General features: G+C 45.9%; 1 protein-coding gene and 1 pseudogene across 3 annotated transcripts in view; both read right to left on the minus strand.

Moving 5' to 3' along the window:
* anks1b (ankyrin repeat and sterile alpha motif domain containing 1B) overlaps window positions 1-19,556 on the minus strand; it is a gene marked incomplete at both ends in the record, with an annotated part of 90,699 nt that extends 71,143 nt beyond the window's left edge. Inside the window, 3 exons of one of the 2 annotated variants that reach the window (XM_080537392.1) lie at window positions 13,057-13,163; window positions 16,065-16,137; window positions 19,470-19,556. In XM_080537392.1, coding sequence (XP_080393518.1) covers window positions 13,057-13,163; window positions 16,065-16,125 — 168 coding nt within the window. Of the gene's footprint in view, window positions 1-13,056; window positions 13,270-16,064; window positions 16,138-19,469 lie in introns of those variants that run through there. The other variant, XM_080537393.1, reaches the window with a different exon arrangement.
* The window catches only part of LOC308163901 (ankyrin repeat and sterile alpha motif domain-containing protein 1B-like), a 165,687-nt pseudogene continuing 165,144 nt past the window's right edge, over window positions 19,458-20,000 (minus strand). Inside the window, exon 15 of the transcript in view lies at window positions 19,458-19,595. The product of the transcript in view is annotated as an ankyrin repeat and sterile alpha motif domain-containing protein 1B-like (transcript). The remainder of the gene's footprint in view (window positions 19,596-20,000) is intronic.

Here is a 20,000-nt window from a genome sequence, read left to right on the forward strand (position 1 = left end):
CCAAAGGGGAACATTGAAACAACCCCCATATGAGACACTGCAAGTCTTTGGCACTGATTCATCAGTAAAGACCTTCCTCCTCTCCTCTCCTCTCCTCCCCTCGTCCTCTCCCTTCTCCTCCCCTCTTCCTCCCCTCTCCTCCCCTCTTCCTCTCCTCTACCTCACCTGGTTGTTTCATGTGATGCTGGTATTACCTCTTTAGGTGTATGAGGTGATCATTGGAGCACTTTGAGCTGCAACGTTTGCAGGAAAAGTGCTATACAAATAAAAAAGTTATCTCTCTTGTCAAATTGATATAAATAATAATTAATTATAATTGTTTTATTGCCATACAATCAACTTGTCAGTCGATTGATGGAATTTGATATGTTATGCTCTAGGCAAAGGGTCAGAGCCATAGACAGCGACCCTGGAGCAATTAGGGGTTCAGTACCTTGCTCAGGGGCACTTCAACACGTTGGCCAGGTGTGTTTCGAACCGCTGCGACGAGCTGTCGACTTTGGCAATCATTAGACGGCGGCTTCACCAGCTGAGCTACGTAGCCGCCGTAGCAGCATAAATACAATTAGACAAGAGAGAGAGCAAGCGAGATAAGAGAACTCCCAAGTCTCTCAGAGCTACTGCCAGAAAACGGCCAGCAAACGAGCATATATTATGTTGCATAACACCGCTGGATATGGTACGACACAGGTAGGATGACGAAGACTTGCTCTGTCACACTGCTTCTTCTCTATCGTTGCATGAACACCGATATACAGTATGCCCATGCTCACACATGCACGCGCACACACGCACACACATGGGACGGCTGTGGCGCAGGAGGTAGAGCCGGCGTCTAATGATCGCAAGGTTGGCAGATCGGCGGTTCGAGCCCCGGCTGGCCACATGTCGAAGTGTCCTTGGGCAAGACACTGAACCCCAAATTGCTCCCAGCGCCTTGCATGGTAGCTTGCCGCCATTGGTGTGTGAATGGGTGAATGAGAGGCCGTTGTAAAGCGCTTTGGATAAAGGCGCTATATAAGTGCCGTCCATTACACACACACACACACACATTATACACACACAAAGCAAACAACAGAGAGTATTTAAAGAGTGAGAGGGAGATATGAAGAGAATGACAGAGAGGAGGAGAGAGATAGAAAGAGAGAGAGGTGGGGAGAGAGAGGGAAAGAGAGAGAGGTGGGGAGTGGCAGGGGGGGGGGGGCTTGAGATTCATCTTTTTTCTTTTTGGTGCAGGTCCAATGATGGAGAATGGTCACATTTATCTATCATATGTTTTACAAGCAAATACAGATCACAGGAGGTTGTGTGACAATGATAATTGGCTTTCTGAGGCCTGCCAAGTTCAGGGAGAGAGAGAGGGGGTAGAGAGAATAATGTTTCACCAGATTCATCAAGGTGTACAGCAGGCTTATTTAACTTGTGAAGAGCAGGTCCATTCCACTGGCGACCTGCGGGCCAGATGTGCCCTTTGTTAACCTAATACTTTTTTACCGTTTGGCCAATTCTAAAACATTTACATTAAAAAAAAAGTCTACATGACCTCCAATAGCAGAAGAGGTTTGTACTTCAGTCTACATGTCCTCCAATAGTAGAAGAGGTTTGTACTTCAGTCCTGCCTGTTGCTTCCTGTCACTTTAACACTCACCCTAGTTACAGCCAATCAGACCTCTCTATTCTCCACAGAAGGCAGAGTTAAGGCCATACAGGGTCTAACAGGGTCTTGATCTGGTGCTCCTCCATCCACACCTTGAATGATATGGCTGTGTGACATGGAGCATTGTCCTGCTGGAAAAAACAATCCTCAGACATCGGGAACATTGTCAGAGCAAGTTTTCTTGCAGGACAACCTTGTACGTGGCTTGATTCATGCGTCCTTCACAAAGACAAATCTGCCCAAGTCCAGCCTTGCTGAAGCACCCCCAGATCGTCACTGATCCTCTATCAAATGTCATAATGGATGCAAGACACTGTGGCTTGTAGGCCTCTCCAGGTCTCCGACCAACCGTTAGATGACCAGCTGTTGGGCAAAGCTGGAAATTGGACTCATCAGAGAAGATGACCGTACTCCAGTCCTCTACGGTCCAATCCTCATGGTCTTTTGCAAACCTCAGCCTGGCTCTTCTTTGGCTCTTCTTACCTCAGCCCTGCCCATAGTCAGCTATTCACATTAAATGTATACCAGACATTGGTATTAACTCAATGCAACTACACAGCTAAATGAATGAATGAATGGTCTTTATTGTCATTGATATAGTACAGGTACCAAACAACGAAATTTGGGAGGGGGGGCTCCCCTGGTGCTAGGAAAAAAAAAACTAAAAACAAGAAGGGAAAAGAGCTGGTTTACATAAATAAAGGCTATGTACACTATCCACTATACAGTACTATACTATACAAATAAAACACTGTGCTGTACTCTATGCTATGCTATACCTATTCTAACATTTCCTATCTCTGAACCTTATGTACCCGAGGGTTGTCATATTGCACATAGTATTATTGCACATTCATTTAAAGTGTCGCAGTTTGCAGGTTTGAAATGTTCACAGTTGTGTTTCAGTGTTGCACTTGATTTCAATCTAGTAGCTGCCATCAAATTGTCTAGATTGTCCAGGGCCTAGAACCTAGGTCTTTGCTGTGTTCAGGGCCTGAATGGCCCTGGGGTAGAAGCTGAGCTTCAGGCTGTTTGTCCTTGCGAACATGGTCCTGAACCGCCTGTCCGAGGGCAGCCGAGCAAAGTGTTCGTACCCAGGGTGGGATGGGTCTCTGGAGATCTTGGAGGCCTTCCTGAGGCAGCGTGTGTTGTACAGCTCTTCCAGAGAGGGGAGGGGGGCGCCGGTGAGAAAAATCAATTGTAACATTCCAATCCATACAAAAGCTATGTGCAATAAAGTGAAATAACACTGGAAAAAAGTACTGAACACGGTAAGAAAAAGCACTAAACCAGCTTACGCCACTAATGAGTTCTCCTACCTGTGCTAATTAGAATCAGCTGGTTAGTGCATGTTGGGGGGTAAGTACATCACTCTTTGAAAAAGGGGTTCCCACCCCTGAATGCAAGTAAACAAATTATTTGTCACCAAGCTTTCCTACAAGAAATATCTCATGATTGGGGGTAAGACCCCAAGATCTTCGCAACAAGACTGTTGAGCAGCATAGTAATGGCACTGGTTACTGACAGATTATCCATTATCCGCAAGTGGAAGGAACATCATGCGACCATCAACCGGCCAGCTCCTCGCAAGATTTCTGACCAGGCAGTTTGAAAGATAGTCAGAAGAGTAGCCCAAGAGCCAAGGATCAATTAAGCAGAGCTGCAGAAAGACCTGTAAGCAGCGGGTACAGTTGTCACAAAGAAAACAATAGGCAATGCACTCCACCACCATGGTCTCCATTCAAAATCACCCCAGAAGACTCCATGGGCCCTATTATGCACTTCATCAATAAGACGAGGCGGTAGATCTAAACTTAAGACGTGGAGGCGTGGTCAAGGCCACTTTGCTATTATGCGTGCTGTAGTGGGCGCCTAAAACCCGGCGCTAAGCAAAGAAATTAGTCATGGGTGTGTTTTGGGCGTCTTCTCAATCAACCCAATCAGCGTGCCAGGTGCCATTCCCTTTAAGAACCGGCTGCGTTGAGTCATTAGCGCTATGCTATTATGGAAGTCCTGAGAAGGAGGTCAACGCGCTTCTCTGCCTCTCCCTTCTGAAATAAAGCATTTATACTGTGACCGTAATTGACGTCTTGCCGTGGAGCCACGTGCGTGTTCATGTGTGCCCACATGCATGCGCAAACCGCGGAGGCGCGCTCGTGTTTCAAAACGTGCATGAAGTCTAAACTTAAGAACTTTTCAAACCACTTCTTAGCGATAGGAGCAAAGTCAGATCGCATAATAGCAGGGGCGCCTAGTGCACTTCATTAACATATGAACACTCCCACAATGAGCAATATATGCACGGGAGTTTTACGTCTTATGTGTGGGCGCCTATCGACACCTGCATAATAGCAGTAGCGCGTATGAAGCGCATAATAAGGGTGGGGGTAGGTCTTAACCTGGCGGTGCGTCTTAATTAACACTTAACGGCAAGTTAAGAAGTGCATAATAGGGCCCCATTACTGAAGAAAAGGCATGTTGAAGCTTGTTTGAAGTTTGCTGCAAAACATGTGGAGATGCCTGGAGATTAATGGGTGAATGAAGTCTGGTTAGACAAGACAAAAATGTTTTTTTGCAACAATGCGATGGCCCATGTTTGGAGAAGAAATGGCTCTACATATGATCCTAAAAACACCATACCTACATTGAGGTTCAGAGGTTGAAACATCATGGTATTCGGCTGTTTCTCTTAACATGGTACAGGTACAGGTTTGTACAAAAATCAAAGGGAAGATGAATGGAGCCATGTACCAGGAAATTCTTGAGAATCTGTTGCCATCCACCAGGATGTGTTTAGGTTTTAGTTTTTTTTTCATATTACGAAAGTTTAAGGCCCAATCCCATTTCACCCCTACGGCTCTGTTTTGCGCATTCACGTTTAAGGTAGGGGTGTCCCAATTCATATTTCATCGAGGGCTAGGGGGAAGGGGGAGGGCTTATTTTCCCCACTGTATATTAAGGAGTGAGCTAAGACAGAGAGATTTGTAAATACGTAAGTTCTCTATGACAACATACGTAGCCTAACGTCGGACACATCACAAAGCCATGACAAGCGTCTCTGTTGTGATGAATGGGGCCATCAGGATGATGATGGGTCAGTAGTTTATACAGACAGAACTGTCTTTTCAAACGGTGGTGATGGGCAGCAATTTACAATGTAGTCGGGGAAGGTGAGAGCAAAGGTGTGGGGGAAGCAAATGTGGGCTGATGTCACAGTCATCTTCTGCTGTCCTATAGGTTCCTTACCATTACGCGTCACAATAGGCTCTGCCACATCCATGCACACTTTATTGGAAGGCTGACTACCGACTATCCACAATGACATTATTATATCTAATCAATGACCAATGGAGGTTTCTGCAGTCAATCTGCCTAACAATTCATAGTCACCATACATCCGTTCTCAACAAGTCGATCTATGCTAGTTGAGAGAGCAATCCGCTCGGCAAGTTCACGTTTCTTTCCATGTCATGTTGATAGATAGTGGCTACAATAGATTAGGCAGCTAGAGTAGCGATGGTGCATCTCTCTGCTGTTTGACTTTTTTTATACAAAAAGTATAAAACTTTCAAAAAACAAAATAAAACAAAATCAACTGTGAATCAATAGTGGATTTGTTAGTGGTCAGTTATCACTGGCTGGTACACTACTATTCAATATCCCTCAAATATAAGGTCATTTCGCCAGTTATGATAGATAGACTGGGCTTTCTCCACTGCAGCCCCCCACTCTCTGGAACACTCTCTCCTCCTTCAAACACTCTCTCTTCCTTCAAACCATTCTGCAAAAAACATATTTTGCAATTTGCTTTTAATCTTTTAATTTTCTGTTGTTGTTTTTGCTGACAATAATAATAAATATAATAACAACAACAACAATAATAATCATCATAATCATAATAATCAGATTAACACTAACACTAACGCCAACAATAATAATAAAATAATAATAATAATAATAATAAGTAAAACAATTGTTATTGTTAGTGTTATTATGATTATGAATATGATGATATTATTGTTGTTGTTGTTACATTGAGTGGATGAGAGAATGCTGCCCTTGCTGAAAATTCGCCAGACGTTTACTAATAACAACCGTAGGCTACACTCCTACCCAGCCTCACTCCCACTGAAACCCAACATTCTCACTCCCACTGAAACCCAACATTCTCACTCCCACTGAAACCCAACATTCTCACTCCCACTGAAACCCAACATTCTCACTCCCACTGAAACTCAACGTTCTCACTCCCACTGAAACCCAATGTTCTCACTCCCACTGAAACCCAACATTCTCACTCCCACTGAAACCCAACGTTCTCACTCCCACTGAAACCCAACATTCTCACTCCCACTGAAACCCAACATTCTCACTCCCACTGAAACCCAACATTCTCACTCCCACTGAAACTCAACATTCTCACTCCCACTGAAACCCAACATTCTCACTCCCACTGAAACTCAACATTCTCACTCCCACTGAAACCCAACATTCTCACTCCCACTGAAACCCAACATTCTCACTCCCACTGAAACTCAACGTTCTCACTCCCACTGAAACCCAACGTTCTCACTCCCACTGAAACTCAACGTTCTCACTCCCACTGAAACCCAACATTCTCACTCCCACTGAAACCCAACGTTCTCACTCCCACTGAAACCCAACATTCTCACTCCCACTGAAACCCAACATTCTCACTCCCACTGAAACCCAACATTCTCACTCCCACTGAAACCCAACATTCTCACTCCCACTGAAACCCAACATTCTCACTCCCACTGAAACCCAACGTTCTCACTCCCACTGAAACCCAACATTCTCACTCCCACTGAAACCCAACGTTCTCACTCCCACTGAAACCCAACATTCTCACTCCCACTGAAACCCAACATTCTCACTCCCACTGAAACCCAACATTCTCACTCCCACTGAAACCCAACGTTCTCACTCCCACTGAAACCCAACATTCTCACTCCCACTGAAACCCAACATTCTCACTCCCACTGAAACCCAACATTCTCTCTCCCACTGAAACCCAACATTCTCACTCCCACTGAAACTCAACGTTCTCACTCCCACTGAAACCCAACATTCTCACTCCCACTGAAACCCAACATTCTCACTCCCACTGAAACCCAACATTCTCACTCCCACTGAAACCCAACATTCTCACTCCCACTGAAACCCAACGTTCTCACTCCCACTGAAACCCAACATTCTCACTCCCACTGAAACCCAACGTTCTCACTCCCACTGAAACCCAACGTTCTCACTCCCACTGAAACCCAACATTCTCACTCCCACTGAAACCCAACGTTCTCACTCCCACTGAAACCCAACATTCTCACTCCCACTGAAACCCAACATTCTCACTCCCACTGAAACCCAACGTTCTCATTCCCATTGAAACCCAACGTTCTCACTCCCACTGAAACCCAACGTTCTCACTCCCACTGAAACCCAACATTCTCACTCCTGCCTCGCATTCAAATCCCTCACATCGTTCCGTAACCAATACGCATTATTAAAGACTCGCGCTCATGGGCGTCAGCAGCTTTTTGAATGTGGGGGGGACACTTATTTTTCGGGGGGTCTGGGGGTCCTCCCCCCGAATTTTTTTAAATAGTAGATTCAATTTCCTGCATTCTGGTGCGTTTTACACCCAAAATAATCTCCCTCTTTCTTTGTTTTTCCTTGGAGCTGGCATGGTCTGCAATTACTGACTACTATTATGTTTTGGTTTAACTCACAGAGGCCTGACACTGACACTTGGCACTTTTTAGGTACTTTATTAAATATGAAGATTCAAAAAGAATCAAAGAGTGAATTAGAAAAGAATGAGGTAACTTTGAGTATGTACCTAGGCTACTCAGAGCCTATTACAATCAAACTTAGCCCTCTTCAGTGCATTGCAGAACATACAACTATAACAACAACAAAATCAAAGAGTGAATTAGAAAAGAATGAGGTAACTTTGAGTCAACAAATTGAAAAAAAAAGTTATGAGGAAACATAAAATATGTACCTAGGCTACTCAGAGCCTATTACAATCAAACTTAGCCCTCTTCAGTGCATTGCAAAACATTCAACTATAACTCAATACAACCTGTTAAAGACTTGCTTTTACTCCATTCTTTGGAGTAAGATTCCCCTTTTTTGTCCTTTCATTAAATGTTCCATATCTCCTCCTATAATCATATGTCTCCTCTATTATCTGTACCATGCATACAGCAGGATTTCTACAATTAGAACATAAGACATCATACAAAGGCTCCAAAAGTGTGACCTCTTTTGTCATTTGCAGACACAAATGACTGGCAAATCTCCTTTAAGTGAAGTTTGTCAAGATGCTCTTGGTGGATGTGGCAAACAGCCACATTGTTCAAGCGCTTTTGAGACATTGAAGAGCGCAGCCACGTCTTGAGCCTTCTTAAGGCACTAAAACTTCTCTCAGCCTCTGCTGAGGAGCATGGCACAACAAGAAGAAGCCTGACCAACACCTCTACTTGAGTGAACAGACCTCGAACCTCTGGCAGCATAGCTCTCAGTGTATCCACCACTTCACTGACTGTGCTGCAGGGATACTGAAGTTTGAACATGGCTAGCTGTACCTCCAATGAATGACGGTCTAGTTCTGGGTACGAACGGACCACATCCACATCCTCCACCTTTCCAGTTATTAACACTCTTTCCAGTAGACTGAGTGTTTCGAAGCTGCTTTGGTCAAAGCGCCTTGTCAACTGGATCTCCACTACATCCAGCATTTTAAATAATGATATCCTGTAGAACTCCTCAGGGGAGGTAGGCCTAAATGCTGGTGCATTTCCTGTGAAGCGCTTTGGGGGTCTCCGGATATGAGGAGTCTGGATAGCCTCTATGTCCAACTCCTGGATCATGTCACAGGCTTTGGTGTATATCTGATGACATTTTTCATCACATCTCTTTACCCGAATTGTGTTTTTCACACAATCAACCGCAGCCAGCATCCCTGAGACACTCACTGTCTTGCTTTGAAGGGAGCGGTTGAGACATTCAAGTTCTTTTAGAACTTCAAGGGCCATAATCAGGCTAAGCAAAACCTGCCCCTTCTGAAACCTCTCCAGAAGCCCTCTTGCAGTTATGCAAGTGTCAGAGGAGCCATGTGCCATTTCCTCAAGACTGACCAAAATATTTTCGTATTGGTCTACAACTGCCTGGATAGCTACCACCCTCATGAGCCATCGTGTGGGGCAGAGGGGCCTCAGAGTTCTGAAACTCCCTGCTTCCGACTGGGCAACCTCCTTAAATATTGTTTTGTATTTCCCAGATAGATGGTACAGATTGCCAAGTTTGTGGACTAAATCCAGCGCATCAGACACAATAGTGCTTGTGCTACAGGCTGTCTGAGTCACCAGATTAATGCAATGAGGACCACAATGAACGTAGAGAGCAAGAGGTTGTGTTTCTTTTATGACTGCTCCACCTGCCATATTGGCTGCCCCATCATAGCTCTGCCCGCGAAGGCAGGATAAGGGCAGGTTCAATCGAAGGAGGACATCAGTTGCCATCCGAGCCAACTCTTTCCCTGTTGTTGAGGAGACTTGATAGAGGCCCAAAAACTCCTCATGAGGTAGCAAATCACTATCTACATAGCGTAGGCATATGGCCTCTTGTTCATTCCCAGACAAATCTTGTACTCCATCAATTATGATGGAGTACATGAGTGTGGACACCTCATGTATTTCCTTTGATATATTTCCCAGAACGGAGTTGCCCATAATAGTTAGCATCTCATTCTGCATTTCTGGACTTGTGTAATGGTGACAAACCTTACTGAGCCAACGCTTTAGAACCTCATCATCCCCTGCTCTAAGCTTCAGTAGCTGAACAAAGTTTCCCCCATCACTCTCATGTCCACGTAATGCTAGACCCTGACGGGCAAGTAAACGAACTGATTGCATTATTTTCAGCAAACAAGATCTGGCCTCTCTTTGCTGCTGCATCTTAACTGATGATAACTGTGTTTCTATTGTCCTGTGAAGGTGTGTGTGAGTTGTAACAGCAACTTTGTGTGCATGACTATTTTCATGGGCTCGACATTTTTCAATGGCCTTTTTCCAGTTTTTAAAACCAGAAACCACAAAGGCTAGATCCAAATTTTTCGCAAGAGGGCTTGCCTGCCTTTTGAATGCTTCTTTACAATAGAAACAAAACACGCCCCCAGCATTTGGCACATAATGAACCCAAGGAAAGTCCCTAAACCATTTTTCCTGAAAGGTAAGAGTCTTGTTCAGCAGACGTTGGGGTGGAATGACTCTCGGGTCAGGTTGATTTGCCTTGTGGTACACATCCTCTCCCTCGTCTCTCTCAGGCTGGCTCCTCTCACCCTCCTCTTTCTCAGGCTGGCTCCTCTCACCCTCCTCTCTCTCAGGCTGGCTCCTCTCACCCTCGTCTCTCTCAGACTGGCTTCTCTCACCCTCCTCTCTTTCAACATCCCTCTCTCTTGCATCTCCATCAGAATGGGTCTCTCTCTCTTCATTCTCAATGTTTCCCTCCCTCTCTTCCGTATCTAATGTCTCCTGTTCCTAGAAATTAAAATAAGAATGAAATTGTCCATTCATTTAATTTGATTATCAATTTTCATAATTCACAGTAAACTTTCATGCTTTCAGGCATGCTAAATTATGCCTTTGCAAAAGTTGGTATAGACTGAGGGACTGGGCATTAGAAGATTGTGAAAATATTATTATTATTATTATTATTATTATTAATAATAATAATATGTAATACTAATAATAATATTAGTAATATATAACTAATATTATTAATAATAATAATATTTAATAATAATAATAATAATAATAAGCAATGCTAAATTTTTAACTGCCTGTCACCTTTCAGCACTTACCTCAGCAACAGAGCTGTCTCCACTGCCCCTGCCTGCTGCCCCTGCCTCTGACTCACTCTCACTCTCAACCACCTACATCAGGAGAAATGGGGATGCATTGAGCACTTGTTCATATTGTTTTTCTCTAATAGAACATTTGACATAGAAATACAATCATCAATACAAAAAATACAATCACAAGCATTTTAGAAATAGAAAAATAAATGGAACAGGTGTTTTCTTCTTCTTTTTTAACCCTAGCTCAAGCAATCAGATGCAAAATTGATTCTTTGGGTGGGTGCAATGGCCAAATTAAATAGTGCAAATGCTCAGGGCAATGAACACGGGCAGGAGATGCAATAATGACAGGACAGGTAAGCACTGTGAGGTGTTTGTCGCCATTCTGTGCTTTTGATGACATTTCGCCTGTGTCTGTTCTGCATTTAAACATGTCTAACCGCACTAGTAATGCCTAACAAAACTGCTAGTGCCATATAGCTGATCTAGCTCGTATTTGGTTGCTAGTAGGCTATGCTAATTATATTGCTAATACAGAGAATGTATCATAAGGTGCTAACATTCTTATCAGAAAAGCTGGCTGTGTTTGACCTTGGGAGAACGCAATGTTGCTGTTTGGCCACTCACGGGAAAACTTGGATGACTTTGACTTACTTTTCTCTTCTTAGAAAAAAGATTCCTTATATCCATCTTGGTGGATGATCTAAATATCATCTTGCCTCAGTCTGAATGTTTTGAATCTGCGTGCGTGTCTGATGCTGCTGCTGCCGTGTTAAAAACAGAAGTAAAACGCGGAGTGGATTTCTGGATATGGGCAATCCCCTACTCATAAAGTGGAACGGATTTGATTGTGAAGCAACATATTTTTGATGGCAAATGTGGGGGGGTCCAAACGACCTTGTTTCAAAGGTGGGGGGGACACGTCCCCCCCCAAATATATGGTGGTGACGCCCATGCTCGCGCTTATTCATGTCAGATTGCAAATACATTTGCACTGCTCCTCTGGTGCTGTGAGCGTTCATGATGACGGTGTGGCAGCAGATAGGAGTCGGTCCCCATTGGGATTGACACAAAGAGGACATTAAACGCTGCCTCTATCTATCTTTGATGTGTTCGACACGATTAACGCACGCACACACACACACACACACACACACACACACACACACACACACACACACACACACACACTTTTGATGCGCTAACATGCATATTATGCATATTGATACGATACAGTGCAGACTATCTGCTACTGACCATCACGTACAAACAGAAGGAGAGCTGTGCCTGGTCTGCAGTTGCCAGGGCAACCACAGGAACAGATGCAGGTCAGAGTGAGCAGAGCTGGTCATGTCTACATCTCCCCCTTTAAACATGCAAAGCCCCTCATTACGAGAACACGTACACACACACACACACACACACACATACACACACACACATACACACGCACACAGCCAGAGAGTAAAAGAGGGTAGAAGAGAGAGAGAGAGAGTAAGGGGAAATAAAGATAGACAGGAGGAATACATCCACACACACACACACACACACACACACACAAACACACCGACACACACACAGAGGCACTGCAAACGGTCGGAGAGGAAGTTCCTGAATATGAAATATGAAATGAAATGACACAGACAGTCGCCCCACACTACTACAGAGGGAGGTTGAGGGCAGACAGACAGGCTGAGGGCAGACAGACAGGCTGATGGCAGACAGACAGGCTAGGTCTAGAGGAGGGGTTGGGTTGGCCCCCCATGTGTACATGTGTGTTTGGAGTCACGTACATTCATCATGTGTTTCCATGATGTGTTGTGTACAGTTGGTGTGTGTGTGTGTGTGTGTGTGTACGTGTGTCTGTGTGTGTGTGAGTGTTGCAGGGTTTGCGTGGGAGGAACTCACATGGCCTAAGTGGGGTGAAAGAGAGACACGAGGGATGGAATGAAGGAAACAGAGAAAAAGGAGATGAAGAAGAAGAACAGAAAGCGGTGAACGGGGGGAGTGCTGGGGGGGGCATCAACACATCGAAGCAAAAACAGAATGACAAAAACGGAACGATGCAATGATAGAGAGAGGAGGAAAAGAAGGAAGAAAAAGCCATCGCAAAGAGAGAAGAGTGACTGTGGGAGACAGAAAAGCAGAGAGGACATAAAAGAGGGAGAGACTCGATAGAAGGAGGGGAAAGAAAAGAGGAAAGCGAAACCAAGAGAGAGAGAGAGAGGGAAAGTGAGACGAGAGAAGAAGGGAGGCAAGAACGCAAGAAGAGGCAAAGACAGAGAGAGAGAGGAAAGAAACGAAAACAGACGACAACAAACCAAAGACAAACATATCGAAACCCCCCCCCCAAAAAAACCAACCTTGACAAAAACAACAAACAAAACACTGTCAATCCCCCTCCACACCTCCCTCAATCCCCCTCTCTCTCTCTCAACCCCCACACTCCCCCTCTCTCTCTCTCTCTCTCTCTCTCCCCACACTCCCCCTCCCCCCCAGCCCACCTTTTACTCACCATAAACTGCACATTGTCGAACCCGTTGGCCAGCAGGTGGTTCTCGTACTGGACCAGGCCGATGCTGTCCAGCCATTGGCCGACGGACTGCATGGGGCAGCGGGGACCTATGAGAGGGTGGAGGGGCAGACGCTTCAGCAGGGAGTAGCCGTCCACGCGGTAACAGCGGCAGTCGGCCGCGGTGGGCTGAGACAACTGGCACTGCCACATCATATTCCTGGCAAAGTGGCTGTCGAAGGAACCGGCCATGGTCGGAACGGAGGGGGAGGAGGAGGAGGAGGTGGACGTGGAGGAGGAGGAGGAGGGAGAGGAGGAGGGAGAGGAGGAGGTGGAGGTGGAGGTGGAACGATAGAGTGGGGGTGGTGATGGAGGGATGGAGGTGGTGGTGGTGGAGAAAAGGGGTGGTTTGGTGGGGTTGGGGGTGGGGGGGGGTGGGGGTTAAGCTTGTCCTGGCTTGAGCATGGTTGGTTTGTGGGGTGGGGGGGGGTTGGGGGGGATTGGGGTGGGGGTTAGGATGGAGGGGGTTGCATGCTAAAAGGGGGCGAGGGCACTAGAGAGGGGAGGCTGGATGAAGGTAGTAGGAGGGGTAAGGGGGTGTGAAGGTTGGAGGTTGGAGGCTGGGGGTAGATCCAGGAATGAGAGCGGTTGAAGAGGGGAGGGGGGGGGGGGCAAAGGCTCGGGGTTAGATCCAGAGAAGAGGTTCCGTCCTGGGGGTAAGATCCTTCAGAGAGAGGGGGTCGGTGCTGGAGGTAAAGATCCGAGCGTGTGTGTTGTTGTTGTTGCAGCGCTGGTGCTTTCTTTGCTCTCCCTCAGCTGTTGCTCCTGCTTGTCTGCTCCCTCGGTGGTGTTGCGTGTGTGTGTGTGTGTGTGTGTGTATGTGTGTGTGTGTGTGTGTCTGTGCGAGAGAGAGAGCGAGAGCTGCCTGCTTGGTTGAATTCTCTTCATCAAGTCCTCCCACTCTCATCTGTATGCTTCTGCTGCCTTCTCTCTCTCTCTCTCTGCTCTCTCTCTCTCTCTCTCTCTCTCTCTCTCTCTCTCTGTGTCTCTCTGCTCTCTCTCTCTCTCTCTCTCTCTCTGTGTCTCTCTGCTCTCTCTGTCTCTCTCTCTCTCTCTCTGTGTCTCTCTGCTCTCTCTCTCTCTCTCTCTCTGTGTCTCTCTGCTCTCTCTCTCTCTCTCTGTGTCTCTGCTCTCTCTCTCTCTCTCTCTCTGTGTCTCTCTGCTCTCTCTCTCTATCCCTCTGCTCTCTCTCAGCCTCTCTCTCTCTCTCTCTCTCTCTGTGTCTCTCTGCTCTATCTCTCTATCTCTCTGCTCTCTCTCTCAGCCTCTCTCTGCTCTCTCTCTGCTCTCTCTCTCTCTCTCTCTCTCTCTCTGTGTCTCTCTGCTCTCTCTCTCTCTCTCCGCTCTCCCCCCTCTGTCTCATTCCCTATCTCCCGCCCTTCTCTCTCAATCAGTAACTACCTCCTTTCTCTCTCTCTCTCTCTCTCTCTCTCTCTCTCTCTCTCTCTCTCTCTCTCTCTCTCTCTCTCTCTCTCTCTCTCTCCATCTATCCCTCCTCTCTCGCTCCTCCCTGCCTCAACACTCTCTCTCTCTCTCTCTCTCTCTCTTCTCCTTGCCTCCCTCTCTCTCTCCCTCCTCCCTCTTATCTTCTTCTTCTCTCTCTCTCCCTCCTCCCTCTTATCTTCTTCTTCTCTCTCTCTCCCTCCTCCCTCTTATCTTCTTCTTCTCTCTCTCTCCGCCCAACTGTCTCCTCTCTCTCTTCGGAGCACGTTGGAGCATAATAGCCGTCAGTTCAGCCCCAGCCTCTTTGTCTGAGAACTCAACACCGACCCCCCCCCCCCCCCCACACACACACACACACCCCCAGACACCCCCCCCGATATATTAATACACACACACACACACCCAGACACACATCCCGATATATTAATACACACACACACACACCCAGACACACATCCCGATATACAGTATTAATACACACACACACACACACACCCCAAGATATATTAATACACACACACACACACACACCGATATATTAATACACACAGACACACACTCGATATATTAAAACACACCCCCAGACACACACCCCGATATATTAATACACACACACACAACCCCAGACACCCGATATATTAATACACACACACAAACACCCCCCCCCCAGACACACCCCCCGATATAATAAAAAAAACACACAACCCCAGACACACACCCCGATATATTAATACACGCACACACACACCCCCAGACACACACCCCGATATATTAAAACACACACACACAAACCCCAATATATTAATACACCCAAACACAAACACACACACGTGGGGGGGGGGGGGGGGGGGGTGCGTTGGTGGGAGAGAAGAACGGGTTTAGCACAAACAGGATTTGTCTCAGTAATGACAGACAGACAGGGAATACTTGAGGAGGAGAGGCAGACAGAGAGAGAGAGAGAGAGAGAGAGAGAGAGACGGGGGGGTAGAGATGGAGAAAGGGGAGCCATGGGAACATGGGGGGAAGGGATGAGAATCAATGGGCATACACTACGAGGTGATGGAGGGATGGAGGGAGAGACAGGAAGATGAAGGGTAGAGAGAGAGGAGGATGAAGGGTAGAGATACGGTAGAGAGAGAGGAGGATGAAGGGTAGAGATATGGTAGAGAGACAGGAGGATGAAGGGTAGAGATAGGGTAGAGAGACAGGAGATGAGGAGAGAGTAAGAATGGGGGGATGGAGGGTAGAGAAATAGCTGAGGCGGGGGGTTGGAGGGTGGGTTTCCATTAACACACGTACAGAATTCCAATGGGTTACCAGGAGTCGACCGACAAGTCAATTAGGCAACAGTCACACATCACAACATATAGTAGACACAGACACACACACACACACACACACACCACACACCACACACACACACACACACACCACACACATACACACACACACACACACACACACACACACCACACACACACACACACATCGTGAAATAATGTCCGTACCTGACATGTCGTCGTCCTTGATCTCCAGACCTGTTCCGATGCCAGCCCCAATGGAGCTCATAATCTTGTCAATCTGGATGGAGAGATGGAGGGGGTTGGGGGGGGGGGGGGGGGGGGAGGCGGAGGCGGAGAGAGAGAGAGATAGATTAACAAGGTATAAGGAGGTCCAATGCCAAGGTCCAATTCCCATCTATAGCTGCTATAAATGTGTCATTTGTGTGTTAATGCCGTCATTATGAACGCAAGTGAACACCAATAAATCACCTCTGAAAGACATTGAAGAGACAGAGGACAAGGAAAGACAGGGAGGAATGTCAGGAAGGAGAGTGTCGAGAGTTGAGGGGCGGCTGTGGCGCAGGAGGTAGAGCTGCCGTCTAATGATCTCAAGGTTGGCAAAACGGCGGTTCGAGCCCCGGCTGGCCACATGTCGTGGGCAAGACACTGAAAGCCTTGGGCAAGACACTGAACCCCAAATTGCTCCCAGTGAGCGGCCCGGCGCCTTGCATGGTAGCTAGCCGCCATTGGTGTGTGAGTGTACGTGTGAATGGGTGAATGAGAGGCCGTTGTAAAGCGCTTTGGATAAAGGCGCTATATAAGTGCAGTCCATTTACCATTTCCATTTAGTGTCAGTAAGAAGAGTCAGGGTTAGTCATACATACTACTGACTCACTGCTTTTTTTGTACCTTGAAAGTAATCTAGGGAAGAGGAGAGACTGCAGTCAAAACTCTCGGTTTGTGTACATACAGTGTGGCTATTCACTAACAGAAACATTGATGACATCAGCGACAGTGAATTGATCGTGGATTGCCTGTCGGAATGCATGAAGCTGCTTCAGTGAAGGCACATGTGACCGACGGCATGGGCTAATTTGCTCACAGCCACTTTACTCAATACTACCTCTCACACCCACTGCCACCGAGTGCAACACTATCTATTTTATTTATGATTTGTACTGCTAATTGTATCCTATTTACCTATGTTATTTGTCACTTATGTCCTGTACTATTGTCACTTTTTTATTTTATTTATCTTGACTTATGCCTATTGCCTTATTGTCTTGTGCATTCTTGTCTTATTTGTCACTCATGCTCCTAGCTCTTGGAATGATCTGCAACGCACTTTAAAGATTGATGTCCTTCCAAACTTTGCACAGTTCAAGGCTTTGATCTAGAATCACTGCACTTCAGTTTGTAATTGTTTTAGCTGATCTTTTTTTATCTTTTATTCTTAGTTTCTATCCTCTTATCCTTGTTTTTATTCTTGATTTGATCCTGTACATGTGATTATGTTTGACTTTGTTTTATCTACTATGTTTCCTTATCTTGTCACTCGTTGTCTCTGTAAATTAAATAAAGCTTGATTGAATGAATGTCCTGTACTATTGTCACTTGTTTTATCTTCACTTATGCCTCTTGCCTTATTGTCTTGTGCTGCAATGTCAGGAACTGAAGCCTAAGCATTTTACTCTCTTACACTTCAACTTAAAAGAGGGCGGCTGTGGCGCAGGAGGTAGAGCCGGCGTCTAATGATCGCAAGGTTGGCAGATCAGGCGGTTTGATCCCTGGTTGGCCACATGTCGAAGGGCAAGACACTTAACCCCAAATTGCTCCCAATGAGCGGGCCGGCACCTTGCATGGTAGCTTGCCGCCATTGGTGTGTGAATGTGTGTGTGACTGGGTGAACGAGAGGCCGTTGTAAAGCGCTTTGGAATAAGGCGCTCTATAAGTCAGTCCATTTACCATTTAACTTGAAACTTGAAACTTGAAACGTGTAACTATACCCAGGAGAACATGAAAGCACTTGTAATAATGTGTGTGAACTCTCCCTGTAAGCACATTGCTGTAATGAGTATCGTCAGTTGAATGGTTGTTAGCGTGTGTCCTCCCCTGTGGCACGATCTGGCTAATATAACACAACAGACTGTTCTACGTCTCCTCCATAGAACAGCACCTCCCTTTTCCTCAGTTTGCATTTCACTGAAGCAGGTAATTAAAGAGAAAATGTTAAATGTTATGTTAATTGCCGAGGAATTCCGAAAGAAGAATTCTGTTACAGTCATTTGTCATGTGAGCAGCCTATGTAAAATAAACAGTGATTAACATAAATATATGAAATATCACGCACACACATACACACACATGCATGGGGTGGGACTAATGTAATAGGGTGTGCGTGTGTGTGCGTGTGCCATGTGTGTGTGTGTGTGTATGTGTGTGTGTGCGTGTGTGTGTGTGTGTGTGTGTGTGTGTGTGTGTGTGTGTGCGTGTGTGTGTGTGTGTGTGTGTGTGTGTGTGTGTGCGTGTGTGTGTGTGTGCTTGTGCCATGTGTGTGTGTATGTGTGTGTGTGTGTGTGTGTGTGTGTGTGTGTGTGTGTGTGTGTGTGTGTGTGCGGGTGCTTGTGCGGGTGCTTGTGTGTGTGCTGCACTCTGAATGGATGAGCAGTGACCAGGAGGTAATTTGAGTCAGTGTGCTCTGGTGAGAGAAACAGGGAAGTATGACAATGCCAAAATGTGTGTCAGTGGCACTTTACAACGACACACACCACCCCAAGGCATCTACACACACGCCAAGAACCCCCCCCCCACCCCCAACACACACACACACACACACACACACACACACACACACACACACACACACACACACACACATCAGTCTATTCTTTCTAGCACCTTTCTGAAATCTATCCTCTGGACATACATTTCCCCCATTGTTTAATTTGTTTTACCTTGCCACCTGGTGTGTGTGTGTGTAAATATATATCCGAGATCCACAGGACCACAGAGTATCTAGAGAATAGACCTATCGCTAAGCCACGCCCCCTTTGAAAACTCGGACAAACAAACAACGCTCGCTCAAATTCTTCACTGACAGTGACTGACTGACCGACCGAGAGTTCACATTTCTGATTTACCACAGCAAGTAATAGACATGTTTTTTAAAGATGACAATAATATTTCCTCTAGAAGCTTTTCACCATCAGATATTAGCGAGTTGTTTGTCCAAGTTTTCTGAGTGACTTTTGCTGTGATATGATTGGACAATTTATATTTTGGGGAGTGGCTTAGCGATAGGTCTATTGGACCCGTCGTATCACTAGTAAGACCCACAGCTCACTATGCTTTTTGTGTTTTTTTGTTTTGAACTTATAGCAAAATCTGATTTGATTATGAATGAATGAATGAATGAATGAATTAATGAATTAATGAATGGTCTTTATTGTCATTGCTATAGTACAGGTACCAAACAACGAAATTTGGGAGGGGTGGCTCCCCTGGTGCTAGGAAAGAAAAAAAAAAAAAAAAAAAAAAAATTTGAGATTACCCAGAGATTACCCAGAATTTCAACCTTATGTTATTGTTTATAAGTTAAAAAGTAAAAATAAGGGTTTGCTAGTGTCTTACCTCCTCCCACTCAGCTGTGAAGGAGGGGGTTCTCTCCAGTCTCTCCCGGGGGCTGGTGCTGTCCGCTGGGCTAGGACTCCCCCCAGGCCCCTGGCCACGCGCCCCGGACCCCCAGCTGTGCTCTTCCTAAACAATTCAAAAGTCCAATTAAAGAAAAGCTTCATGGTTTGTCCAATTTAACCAAGGACATTTAGATGATTGTCTTTGACTCATCTACAGTCATATTAGACATATAAAACACACTGCAACACTTGACATCATATCAAACCAAAGGATAACATGTATATAACGCCCTCCCCAACCACAGACAGGCCAACACCCTGCCAACATTTAAACAGGTCATCAAAACCCACCTCTTCAAGCTCGCCTTCACCAGTTAACCTTCTCCCCCTCCCCTTCCCATGTGTCCCCAGCACTACCTTAATTAGGCCCCCATACCTTTTTTTTCTTCTTTTTATTAATACTAATCGATCTTTTCAGTTTGTAAAGCGTCTTTGAGTGTCTAGAAAAGCGCTATATAAGTCTAATGTA

The sequence above is a fragment of the Nansenia antarctica genome (genome assembly GCF_963989245.1).
Source record: "Nansenia antarctica genome assembly, chromosome: 8".
NCBI classification, from domain to species: Eukaryota; Metazoa; Chordata; class Actinopteri; order Argentiniformes; family Microstomatidae; genus Nansenia; species Nansenia antarctica.